General features: G+C 30.3%; 1 protein-coding gene across 2 annotated transcripts in view; it reads right to left on the reverse strand.

Annotated features, from left to right (window-relative positions):
- Positions 1 to 14587, reverse strand: part of LOC142330059 (uncharacterized) — a 622505-nt gene that overhangs the window by 66920 nt on the left and 540998 nt on the right. For both annotated transcript variants that reach the window (XM_075375092.1, XM_075375093.1), the window contains exon 3: positions 9683 to 12638. In XM_075375092.1, the coding sequence (XP_075231207.1) occupies positions 9683 to 12638 (2956 nt within the window). The remainder of the gene's footprint in view (positions 1 to 9682; positions 12639 to 14587) is intronic.

The following is a 14587-nucleotide window of genomic DNA, read 5'->3' on the forward strand; positions in this document are numbered from 1 at the left end:
ATATTAATAATATAAAATCCTTGGGGTAGAGTATATTTGACAAAAACAATATATTAAACAAAAGAAACATAGTTCGAACATATGTATGTATTATAAACTTAAAAGATTTGAAAATCTTTTTAAGAGCTCTAATTATCATCAACAATGCTACGGATTCACCAGCTATTAACGTCGAAAACAGATGGATTATTCAGAGTGAATAATTAGCTCTGAATGGCCAATGGAAGAAATTTTTTATTAATTTGATAATGATATTTAATAAGTTTAGTTAAATCAGCTCTTCAACAAATTAAATTTCACCAACAGGTGGTAATAAATTAATTTAACATAAAATGAAATATTTTTAAAGACCCATATTTAAATTATATGTAATAATAATAATAATAATATATTTACTTTTTTAGCTTACATACGAGTAACATTTTTTTTTTTTCATTTTTGTTCTCCTCCAGGCCGGATCCTGCAGTTAAGTATTACACAGCCCAGGGGAGTGTCCTTTACTCTAACGGGCCTTCACGTCTCGGCCTGCCGGTCGGATCTCACTTTGCGCCCGCCTCAAAGCCCCAGAATAAGATCCACCAGGCCCGGCTATGCCGTCGCTGGGTCCCCGCTCCGGGAACCGCGATTAGGTCTTTATGCCAATGCCTCTAACGGGGAATACGAGTAACATTGCCTCAATATATTTCAACATTTTTGTATTCAGTTTAATTCATCGATTAATTTATTCAATCCAACTGATAAAGTTCCTTTAATTAAATAAATGTAATCTATCATCCCGATAACTAATAAATTTAGAAAGAAGAGAATTTCCTTTCTAGGACATATTTTCAGAATGGAAGAGACCAGACTTATCAGACGGATAATCGAACTTTTCTGGAAGAAGAAAAGCAGACCGAGCTGGTTATACGAAGTACAGAAAGATATGGAGGAATTAGACATAACCCGTGAAAACCTAAAAACGAAAACCGGAAACTATGAGAAATTAAAATATAAAGAAACAAGATTCCTTTCAAAATCCAAGAAAACAATAAGCCGGGTGTACTCTGAACAAGAAATGGCAAGAAGATCTGAAACCCTTAGAAATTACTGGCAAAAAAGAAAAGCTGAAAAACAACAAATCAGCATGAAAAGAAAGAACTTGCCAAAAAAAAAAAAATTAACTAAAGTGATCCATTATGGTCTTAAAAGTAATAAAAAAATAAAATAAAAATAAATCTAAATGACTAAAAATAATTTTTTCATTAAAAACCGAATAATATGCAATTTTACCTCTATAAGCTAAAAAAAAAAAAAAAAATAGTAGCAAAAATTAATTTTTAAGATTGATTTAAGGTTTTTTAAAAATATTTTGTATTATTTATCCTAGTCAAGTAAATTTGGGTTATTTTCTCTTTGTTAACCTGTAACTATTCAAAAGTAAAGTTTTATTAAATTGTGAACGAAATTTTTAAATCGGATCAATAATTGTTATCAATGATATAATTACACGGACGACTATAAATATTTCACTTTCAATCTAGTAATAAAAAAAGTAGTATGAATAAGATAATCGAATAACGTAATAAGTGTAACAATAAAAAATTAGATTGTTATTAGACTAATTATTAATTTGATAATAATGGTTACAATTAAATTCCGGCGTTAACATTAATTTCTTATAGCACCGTGAACTAATTCAACACAAAACATGGTTTATTATAACTACTGTGCCAGATGTTACTTACTATACGGTTTAAAGTGGAGTATTAACTAATTACGTATCTGCCGACAAGCAAATTCACTTACTATACTTGTGGATTAAGCAATTCCTTTGAGTTCTATATCTATGAAGAGATTCCACTAGTTGAATGAAGCACTTAAAATTCCATTCAATACTCGTACAGTGTCTTATTCAATGATAATAAAATTAATTCAACTTGTCTTCCTGATAACTTGTTAAGTCGCGGTTCAATTCTCTGAACGAATCTAACATTTAAACTGTTAAAAAGAAAAAAAAATACTATGGAAGTTATAAAAATACGAGTAACTATGAATGAAATTTATGTAAATAAATGCAAATATTTACTTTTAGGAAGAACAACTTTTTTTGTTTGGAATTGCTTAAGTTAATTTTAGTAAAATAAGTAAATTTCCCCCCCTCCAAAAAAAAAATAATTTCAGTTGATCCGTAACCTGTTTTCGATCTGCGGGAGAAAATGCGTGTCTAAAAAGAATGAAACAATTATACTCATAAACATGTGTGAAAAACGTGTACAATTTTATAATTATTTGGTAATTTTTTGCATTGACAATGTATGGACCCGACACTGCAAAAATACGAAGATACAAATTTATACAATGACACCTATGATTTAAAAAAATTCAGACTGATAAAAAAATCCCGTTCGGCACCCCGGAAGGCGGAGGTAGATTTCACCGGTGCTAAGTAAGAGATAAAAAAGATATCAACCTTAAAGTTAAGAAAAACTTCAAATTTATTCAGTACGACAATGGTTCATTTGGTTCATTTTTATGGACAATGGTTCATAGCAACATTTTGGTCATCCCTTGCCGTAAGGGTTGGTCATATCAAAAATTGTTTCAGATAAAAGGTTTAGATAATGTTTAGAGGACTAACGACCATTTTAAACCGATTCAATAGTGTGCCTAGTATGGGAGGTATGATTTTTTTTTTGTCTTCGAAACCCAATTTTTTCCACTCCCTGGGCCAATGGTTGGTGATATAAAAACATTTTACATACATAAGGTTTAGGTTCTAATCAAAAGAATATAGGAACTTTAAAAGAATTCGATATTTTATTTAATTGTAGCGATATTTTGTTTTTTCGAAAAAGCCTCCCCATTTCCACCTCCATGGTCCGATTTCTCCTATTAACGAACTCGACCAAGTTTGAGGTCGTTATATTTTATGTATCAACTTGAAAGTGACTTGTCAAAAATTACGGCAGTTATCGTGCACACAAGAAATATATATATATAAACCTTTGAGCTGACGGTGGTTTTGGGATCTGGAAGATGTGAAATGCGAAGGTATATTAAAATTTTCCGGAAGTCGAATCATGGTAACCATTATAACAGGTAGCTTTCTTATGAAATCTACCTAATACATGTTATCTTGAAGTAATTTGTGAAAATTATTTACAGATTATAAACATATAGGCTACGCAAGTATATGTAGGATAGTATACACCATTAAACTACGATATGTACATTAAACACACACACACACACACACACACACACACACACACACACACACACACACACACACACACACACACACACACACACACACACACACACACACACACACACACACACACACACACACATATATATATATATATATATATATATATATATATAAAATATAATTTGTCAGAATATTAATAGGTCGGAGTGACGTAGATAGTTAACACTAATTTTCGTGAAGGAAATAAAGATTTTGAAGTTCGCAAGCCCTCATATAATTTAACGCTATAAAACAGCCCTTCCTGTTTTGGACATCCATGGATGTAACGAACTACAAGGAAAAATGACATAACTTTCGGTACAAAAAAAAACTTTGAATTAGACATATTTGAATATAAAAATTTGAACACATTTGAACATAAGACATATATAATACCATCTTTTGATATACTAATACGGCAAATGTTAAGAACCTTTATAAGAAATCCAAAAACTAAACATTTTTGTAATTATCTTAGAGAAGTCAATTGGACAATAATATTATGCTTCAAAACCCGCTAACAGAATGTTTTACTTAAAACATAGATGACCATTTCGATTGTTAAACAATTTCCATCCATCAGTTATAAAATAATAAAAAAATATGTAAAAGTAAATAAAAACTAAAAAAAAAAAAAAATTAATAATAAACAATATTAACTGAAAAATGAACTACATAAAAAAATTACTCTAACAAAAGAAAAAAAAATGAATAAAAAAAAAAAACTAAAAAAATGTAAAGCTAATTTCTGTTGTCGTTCTGAACGAACCCAATGGAAAGCATACATTTAGCTTTAAAATGATTTAAACTATTTAAATCACAAATACAAATGCCTGCAACGACTTAGTGCGCACTTCTTTTATAGGTTGATTAGATAAAACTTATCTCAAGAAAGATAAAAACAGCATGAACCCAAAATCAACAAAATTTAAGAGAGGGGACAACCGTTTAATGTTCTCATGATAAAAAGCGCTCAAGAAAAGATTTTTAATAAAATCCAAATTTTGGTTGATATTGGTCTTCCTCTAATTACACTTCATTAGGGAAGTTTCTGCATCATTATTAATAAGTTAAATTTTTAATTCCCAGTTATATAATTCCTAACCCACCGGGTTGGTCTAGTGGTGAACACGTCTACGCAAATCAGCTCATTTCGATGTCGAGAGTTCTAAGGTTGAAGTTCTAGTAAAGGCAGTTATTTTTACACGGATTTGAATACTAGATCGTGGATGCCGGTGTTCTTTGGTGGTTGGGTTTCAATTAACCACACATTTCAGGAATGGTCGATCTGAGACTGTACAAGGCTACACTTTACTTACACTCATACCATCCTCTTCATCCGTCTGGTATTAACCTGACGGTGCTTCCGGAGGCTAAACAGAAAAAAAAGAGAATTTATCTAATTCCTGTTTGTTTCGCAAGTTTAAAAAGCGATCTGGTTTTTAATAAACTAATTTTATGATAAGTTTCCAGGCAACATCCGATTTCTCTGATCTTTCTATATTTATAATGAGCCAAATATTCCTATACGCTGGTACACCCTTTCTTTTACGCTTTCCTACGTAATCTAAATAGTACTTAATATCTTTGAAAAACCAATTTATACATTCTTGTTCTTCCGACGTATTTGATTTTACCGTAGTATTGCAAAGAATAGACACCAATTTTTTAGAATTGTGATTTTTTTTTAAAGTTTCTTTCTTTATTCGTAGTTTACGGAGGGTATATGCAATTTTTGTTCATGTTTTCTTCGCTTCTACTTCTATATTATTCTTAAATAAGATTGTTTTGCTGTAACTGTTAAATCTGTTGTCAAGTCTTTTATCTAAGTTGAAAATTTGATCAACTACACTTCTGTAGTCGAATCGAGTTGAAAACTTTCTTGTTTACAATCTGGACAAAAGAATTTGAATTTTCCTGTAGTCAAACCTGTGTAAAACCAGTGAACTCAGCTGTATTTTTAGTAAAATTCCTCTATCAATTTTGTGAATTGGTTAGTTTAAAAATATATTTCAATTCATACATATTTCACGTCCTTGTTAAGAACTCATCTTGCTCTCAAGACGTAGGATGAGTTTCAGTCCCGGTGGGGGATATCTTTGGGAGTTCCCCACTAGAGGCAAAGCGTCAAGACCGGAGTCCCGGTGGGGGATATCTTTGGGAGTTCCCCACTAGAGGCAAAGCGTCAAGACCGGAGTCCCGGTGGAGAATTCCCTTTTTTCATTTGAGGTGTAGCATGCAAAAAGACCGAGTCCCGGCTGCCTGGGCGGGGCCTTGCGTTCTTTAGAGGTAGTTTGAGGCGAAGGCACCACCCGGAGCTGAGTTTATGCTTAATTGAATGTCCGTCTCGGGGGGGGGGGGGGAAACTACAGATGTATAAAGAAAAAAAATTCATAAATTTTTACTTTCACGTCTAGCGTTATAGCAGAGCTATAGCTTTAGAAGGGAAAGTATTTTAATCGGTCCAATTTGGGCATAAGCGGTTTTCACCGGGTCTTGACGTTTTGACATCTAAGGAACCCAAACCCAAAAACCGAGTGGAAATTTCCCGGATATTCGTATGTACGTGTGTTTGTTCGGTGTCGCTCTCTAAATCACCTTATAGCTTCAGAACTACTGGAATAATTTAAGGATACAATAATATAGTTTCCATTTAGCTTCTCCACTATGCAAAATAAATTGTTGCACATAAATTAATAAAGTACATTAAAATATAGTAGACATTCATGGTATACTAATTTACGAGTACGTATTGTAGACGATATAGCAAACATCTGAAACTTTCCTTTTATTTAAAAAAAAACAAAAAAAAAAAAAACAACTATAGTATTACAGAATAAAGAATCCTAATTGTTTTTTTTTTTTTTTTTTACGAAGTTACTTATTAAACTACTCTACAATCATTAGTACATAATAAATTAGTGAGTAACTTATTCTACAAATTGAATAGAGCAGTATGTTGATATATCATTCTTGATTAATTTGTTTATAAATATAGAAATAATCCTCTCATATACAAAAACATTTGATACGTTTAAACGCATACAATACATTAAAATATGAATACAAATAATTGCCGTTTTCCGTGGCGAAGAGGTAGCGGCTTGACCTCTCATCTGCAGATCTCGAGTTCGAATCCCGGTCAGACATGATATTTTTCATACGTTAAAAAAATTTTCATTTCATATGCTCATTCACAAGCTTCAAGCTTACATGGTGAATAAATCATTCCAAGAAAAGAAAAAAAAAAAGATTTTTTCATGACTAAATTTATTTTGAAATTAAACATTTTATTTTGTAAAAGAAACAGTTAGATAAATGTCTATCTCGTACTTACTCCTGTATCAGGAAATAAATTTTTAAGCTTTTTGAAAACAACGAAGTAATATTAAACGTAGCAATATTAATTTATGAAATGGGTGTGAAGAAAATGGAGTGAGAAAACCTACCGTGCTTTTCTGTAATAAAATATGTGGTTTAATACATAAGCTTTTCATTTCTCTTTAAGGAAAATCATTTTTTTATAAACCACTGTTTATAAAATGATTTTAGATGATCTGTTACAAAATGCGTTTTACATCATGAAATACCACTCTATTACATGATGTAAAACGCATTTTGTAAATTAAGTGGAGTATGATATTAACTAATTAGCCGGCCTCCGTGACTCGAGTGGTAGCGTCTCGGCCTTTCACCCGGAGGTCTTGGGTTCGAATCTCGGTCAGGAATGGCATTTTTCACACAGCCTACAAAGCATTCATCTCATCCTCTCCGGAAAAACCTACTTAACTGTAGACCCGGAGGTTAATAAAAAAAAAAAGAAAAAAGTCTGACATAGAAAAAATCATGGGTAGAATAGATTTTAATGATTAGGAGATATTTAAACAGGGATATGAAAAAAAAAATAAAATCTGTTTGAACGGTTTTTTCTTTTTGCGTAAGTTTTTTTCTGTTGTTAGAATGGATTCTTATGGCCAAATGCCTTTCTGACGCTAAACTATTACAGAGATTAATTTATAGAAAATTTAATTTAAGCAAAAAGGTTATGCCAGGGATTCAAACACAGCACCTTTCAGATGAATGAAAAAACAAATGTCGGTGTATTAATTACATTAAAATAATAATGTACTATAATCACTATAAATTATCAAATTAATATTTTTTTTTTAATACTAAACAGCTTACTTTTAGTAGAGATCTAAACATTTAGCTAATGGTGTACCAGTAATTAAACCTCGCAAAAAATTTATCGAAGGAAGTTTCAGACATTGTTTTTTAGATAGTTTCAAGAAAATGAAATGTAATTGTTAAAAAGCTACATAATCTATCAAGAAGTTTATAAAAATATATATATTTCAGAAATATAATTTAATAACACTCTATTTTCTCTTTTGAAGCAATGAAAATGATTTATTAAACATCAACAGGTTCTGAAATATACAGGTATTGTTTCAATCTATAACTGTCATGAAAAATGATTATTAATAAAATTTTTTAAGGATTAGAAAAACATTTAAATAAAAGACAAGATATTCTTATTTTATAAAAACTTGAAAAAGTAAATATTTTATATTGGAGGATGATTTGAGTAGAAGTAGCTAAAGAAGGGATAGGATTCAAATTTGAAAATATAACTATGATTCTACAATAACAACTATCTTTATCTCCTAGACACAGAACTGCTGAGCAGGATGATGTAACGAATTTGTATTCATCATCACGTCGTATTCTGTCGAGTTGCTCGTCCCTTATGCAACTGTTATCTTCAGTTGTTCATATCGTACTCTCCTTTTTGGTCTTCAAAATCTATTTGTCGTTAATCAGTTTCAATCTCTTCTTTCTTTCATCCTCTGCTTTAACTGTTATCTGAAGAGTTGTTGTTATTAGTAGACTATTTCTTTACTTATTTTTTATAATTCCAATTTCCTTTCCTTTTCAAACTGCAAATATTTTACTCTCAATAAGCTTAAGTGCATCTTCAAATCTACATTGCTTTAGAAATTTCTAAAAAAATTTAAGAAAAAGAACGTAATCGAAAATAAGAAACATAACGTTAGAAGTAACGTAACAAAAGTAGGTACAGCGAAAAAAAAAACTGGGAAATTTTAAGAAACATATTTGTTTAAATTAGATTAAATTATTTTTTACGTCTCCCGAAATTTTTAACCGTGATTTAAAAAAAAAAAATATAACCTTTCATCTGTAAATACTGAAGGAAGTAGCACCATACATTTTTGTCCATAGGGAGTATAAATTCTTAATCTATGAACCAAAATAATTTGGAATTTCTAATAGTTTCATGAGAAAGTCTTAAGAAAGATAATTTCTTTTTGATTTTATGATTTGCTTCATTTGTACATTGTTCTTGTTTCATAATTTTAGTGCTTTCCATCAAATAATCATTCTTACAGGTTTATACTACATAAAAATTTGATGTGAACACCAGATGACTTCATTGTACGCCTATTAAATTACATATACACATTTTTTATTTTAAATAAAAAGTACATCAAATTTTATTTCATTAGTAACTTCTGATATTTTTTCCTTTTTTTAGTTATTGTTATTATTGAATTGTTATTTATCGTAAAAGTTTTTTACAACCGGAGGTTAATAATTATTGATAAATCAATATATTTAAATTAAAAAAAAGTGTAAAATAAAGGAGATGAAGTTGGTTTCGAACCGATGTGCCCTTTTAAGATCCAAATATTTCATTAGGCTATAACTCTGGAACCAATGAAAATAAATACCACGATATATCGTTGAAAAGTCAATGAGGGCTAATTACTGCAATAAGAAGAAGTCGAAAATCAGTTTTATTTTGATTTTGGGCTTTTTTGGACACTTTTAGTCGATTGCAATCAAAAGGGGAAGTGCACAATTAGATACTGTTACAACAGTCCTAAATCCAAAATTTCAACATCCTACGGCTAATCGTTTTTAAATTATGCGAGATACATACATACGCACGTGTATACATATATACGTACGTTCAGATGTCACGCCGAAGCTAGTCAAAATGAATTCAGCGATGGTCAAAATGGTTATTTCTGTTGAAATCTGAAAACCGAGATTTTTTGCGATCACAATACTTTCTTTACTTCGTACAAGGAAGTAAAAAGAAGTTAAACTTAAAACTATTTTTTTTAGAATACCATTATTGATAAATAATCGTAATTTTTTTTCTTTTCAACCTTATAACAATTTTAATAAGTTTTTTAAAATATTTTGGCATAAAAAATTTTTTTATAAAGTTTAACAATTTTTATTATACAAAGGCAGATTAATTTTTTCTTGACGTAAAGAATTGGTGTATGTGTGAATTGATTTATTGATATGATTTTATTAAAACATAGGGTAGTACTGAAAATATTCTATTAACTATGTAATATTTTATCGCTAGTACATATTCAACTGATAATGTTAATAAATAAATATTTTTCTTACCTTCAGTTCGTAGACTTCGAATCTGTGTTTCAAGAGGTCGAAATGCACTCAACGGGAGGTTTTCTAAGAAGTTGCGGCTAAGATCTAGAAGACGTAATTTCTTTAGAGAACGGAAACTATCACTAGCAACGGCTGATATCCAATTGCCATATAGATGCAATTCAGCTAAATTGTCCAGATGTTTAAAAGTACCTTTCCCTATTCTTCCTATCTGATTATACGATAAATCAAGAACTTGTAAACCTTTAACATCGGCTGGAAAATCTTCAAGTTCTTTCAGTCTATTATGTGTTAAATTAAGAAGTCTTAAATGTGTTAATCCTTGAAGGCGTTCTTGCGGTAACAATTCTAATTCGTTGACTCCCAAATCTAGAGTCAATAACTCAGGTAGACTTCTAAATGCTCCAGGCGATACTCTAGATATCTTATTTTGAGCAAGAAATAAATGTAATAATTTCGGAAAAGCTTCAAAATCTTTACTTGTTATAATTGTAAGGTTTGTATCACAAATATGTATTTCTTGAAGCGAAGGATACTGTCGTGTGGAAGACAAATCATGAATCTGTGTTAAAGGATTTCCAGTTAAATTGAGCCAATCAAGAGAAGGAAGATTTTGTTCTGATAATGCTGTTGCTGGAACTTGACGAAATCTATTTTCGGCTAGATCCAAACGGCGTAGAGATGATGCGCCATGAAAGAAATTAGCTGGAAGTGCTGATAATGAATTTTCGCTTAAGTCGACCGATATAAGATGAGGAAGTTTAGAAGAAGCGAAACCGGATAAGGTTGATACACCATTGCTGTGTAAATCTATCTCACGAAGTTTTGATACATTCAATTTTGATAAATCAACAGCTGATATAGAGTTTTCTGATAGTATAACGATTTCCAAATGAGGAGAACGTGATAAAGAGTTGTAAGGTATAACCTGAAACCAGTTTCCATTGAGTCTAATGTCTTTAAGCGATTTTAAATTGGATAGAGTATTGGTTGGAAGATCTCGTAAAAGATTCTGAGTTAGTGAAATTTTAAGTAAGTCTTTATTGTTATTAAAAGTTCGTTCAGGCAATCTTCTAATTGAGTTTTTATCTAAATTTAACTGTTGCAACGAAGGTAAACCTTTTAATGTATTTTCATTAATAGCAGACAAATTATTACCAGAAACCTTAAAAACTCTAAGACCTGGAACATTTAAATGCAACAAAGATGACGCTTGAAGTTTATTCGATTCCAAATTCAATTCATTGAGATTATTTAAACCACGAAAAGCACCTTTATCTATTTTCGAAATCGAACAGTTCCTGAGATTGAGAAAACGTATGGGTAGTCCTTCCTGAAACATATCATCATGAAGAACCACGATATCATTATCTGATAGATCAAGAACACGTAACTTTTTCAATGAAGTCAACGCCTTCGGTTCGATATGTCTAATAACATTCGAAGATAAATAGAGTTCTTCAAGTTCATGTAAATCAGAAAATGTTTTCGTCGATATATATTTCAATTTATTCATACTAATATCAAGAAAAATCAATGCTTGCATCGGTTCAAACGTACCATCTTGTATTTGTGATATAGAATTGTTATTTAAATAAACTCTTTTTGTTAAAAGTAAATCCGAAAACAGAGCACGATCTAATCTCGTCAATCTGTTATGTCCCAGCCAAATAATTTTTAAACTTGATTGCCCGCGTAACGAATCATTATGTAATGATAACAAACTATTTGCTGCTAACTGTAATGAAACTAATGATGGTGTTTCATGTAAAAATACATCACCTAGTTCACTTAAAAGATTTCCTTGTAGATCAACATGTTGTAGATTATCCAAACTATAAAATGAACCTGATTCAACAACAGATATCAAGTTATTTTGTAATTTTAATTCAACTAAACTCGGCAGTGACTGAAACACACCACGTTCTATCTTTTTAATTCGATTATTCTGTAATCGTAATTCTCTTAAATCGTTTAAACGTTGAAATGTACCGGATTCAAGATTTTCAATTACATTTCCATCGAAACTTAACGATGAAACTTTCAAACTGTTATTAAAAAGATTTTTTGGTAAAATTTCTATGAAATTTTCACTTAAATGTAATTCGGTTAAACTACTCAATGAACTAAGAGAATTTTCTTCGATACGGCGAATTGCATTTTGTGAGAGATATATTACGGATAAAAGATGAGAATCAGTGAACGCATCGCCAGGGACTTCTAAAATATTATTTTCGGATAGAAATAATTCTCTTAGTTCTGGTAAATCACAAAAGACACCACTTATATAATGTACATGATTATGATTCAAATCGATCGTTCTTAATAAACGATTAGAATTAAAAGTACCTGGATCGAGAAAAACAATTTTATTGTGACTCAAATCGATAGATTCTATTTTCTTTAAAGACTGAAACGCTTCCTTGTGAACGGTCTCTAAAGAATTATAATAAAGGGAAAGTGTACGTAATTCTGGCAAAGGACGAAACGCATCTTCAGGCAATGATTCAAAATTATTTGAACTAAGATCAAGGAAAAATAAACTTTTTAATTTTGAATATCCATCATCAGGTATGCTACCGATTTCATTCCAAACTAATCTCAGAGAACGTAAATTTTCAAGTCTTCTTAAGGAAGCCATAGGAAAATAATTAAGTTTATTTTCTGATAAATCAAGATCTGTTAAAGTTTGTTCCAAACCAGCAAAAGCATATTCTGATGTTCTTTGAAGAATGTTTCCTTTCATATTTAATTCGGTTAAGAATAAGCCATAAAAACTATAACTAGGAAGATCAGAAATTTCATTCGATTCTAAATCAATTGAACGTAAATTTGTTAGACCGGTTAAAGCTTTTTGTGGTATATGATCTAATTTTCCTGATACAATACTTAATGATTCAAGTCCTGATTTTATGGCTGAAAAAGCATCTTCTTCCAAAGAACGAAGTGCGGTATGCTGAAAACAAAAACGAAATACAGATATTAGTAGATGAAAATAAAGTAACGTATACATTTGTTAAATAAATATTTTAGATTTTGACAGACGAGTATTCTAATTTATAAAATTCAAAAAATAATAATTTCAATCTATAAAATATTGATGTACAGAAACGGTGCACAGACAATAAAAAAGAAGAATCAAACGTTTACAAACAAGAAAACAAAGGTATAAGATTCTTACGAAGATTAAGATAAGTAATAAGTTTCTCTTTGGAGAAAGCTAAGTGAATAAATCAAGAAGGTTTTCTAAAGATGTAAAAATTGTCAAGACAACCAGAGGAAGAATAGTTTTGAACGTTTTCTAAAGAGGACCTGCAAAATGACAACATAAAATCATGGATGTGATATAGATTTGTGATAAAAGGGACTTAAGAAGTACAGAAGACGACTGAGAATGATCCTGAAGAAGAAATATAGTGATAAAAGGGTTAAAGAAGCCCAATGCGATACTTGGAATTAAAAAAAAAAGAAAAGTGGTACGTATATATTATACATATATATATATATATATATATATATAATCCATATGATATTCTATGGTTCGGGAACTGGTAAGTAATTTTAAAATAAAAGCCATCGAATTTAAAATTTGAGTGTAATTAAATTTTTAAAAATATCTTTATTAACTATGATTTATGATGAAATCCTTTGGAAGTTATTTATCATATGTTACATCTCATCTCATCAGGTAAAATCTCAAAATATACTCCAACAGAAATACTATCTTACCATCGTCCATAAAGAACTTTGATAAGTTCTAAAGAGAAATAAACATGAAAAATAAAATTTATCATTAACCCACCGGGTTGGTCTAGTGGTAAACTCGTCGTCGTAAATAAGCTGATTTCAAAGTCGAAGTTCTAAGGTGCAAATCCTAATAAAGGTAGTTACTTTTATTCGGATTTGAATACTAGATCGGAGATGTGTTCTTTGGTGGTTGGGTTTAAATTAACCACACGTCTAAGGAGTAGTCGACTTGAGTTTTTGTTCAAGATTAGAAATTTACGGATACAATTGTATTACACTGAAAGCCGCTAATGACTAACTGTTTATGTAACTATAAATAAAAGTATTAAAAAAAAATAATTGATCAACAACCAAATAAATAAATTAAATAATTTTTTGTTATTTTCAACTATAACATTTAGCTATTTTTTTCTAAACTGTCTCATCTTGTCTGGTAGCCATTTCCTACTGTATGGTTTTGTAGGGAATTGGGATTTAATCTTCGAGAATATGAAAAAAAAAAAAAATTATTGTGAACTAGCACAATCTTTTCTTGAAAGTTTCAAGAAAATCATCTATTAAATTGTCAATACAGAAAGATGATGTAATTATTACAACTGTTTACTATAAAGGAGTTGTCTAGATTTCCATTGCGAAAAAAAAAATAAATTCTATATTATATTTTGTCTTGGCTAGTAGTAAATTCCTAACCAAAGAATTTATTTTAAGATTATTCCATTATAACTGGTGATGAAATCTAGGACTTCAATTAAATAACCCACCATTCTGATAGTTATATTTGTGAGCCGATTTGAGTAACGAAAACAGTTTAAGAATTTAAATTTACTGGAATCAAATTAATAAAAATAATTAGTTAACATACTGAACAGTAAACAAGGTTGAATTTCTGCAATACAAATTTAGAAATATTAGTTTCACAAAAAAATTACTCTTATTTTAAGTAGATAATCTTATTAAATGGGCGATTTGCCGGCCTCCGTGGCGCGAGTGATAGCGTCTCTGCCTTTATCCTTATCCGGAGGTCCTGGGTTCAAATCCGGTCAGGCATAGAATTTTTCATACGCTACATTTCCATACCCAAGCACAAGCTTCAACCTTATGTGGCGATATCATCAAGCAAAAAAAGGATAAACATTGTTTAGCAGTTATACAACTTTA

Source organism: Lycorma delicatula, chromosome 9 (genome assembly GCF_047948215.1).
Source record: "Lycorma delicatula isolate Av1 chromosome 9, ASM4794821v1, whole genome shotgun sequence".
Taxonomy (NCBI): domain Eukaryota; kingdom Metazoa; phylum Arthropoda; class Insecta; order Hemiptera; family Fulgoridae; genus Lycorma; species Lycorma delicatula.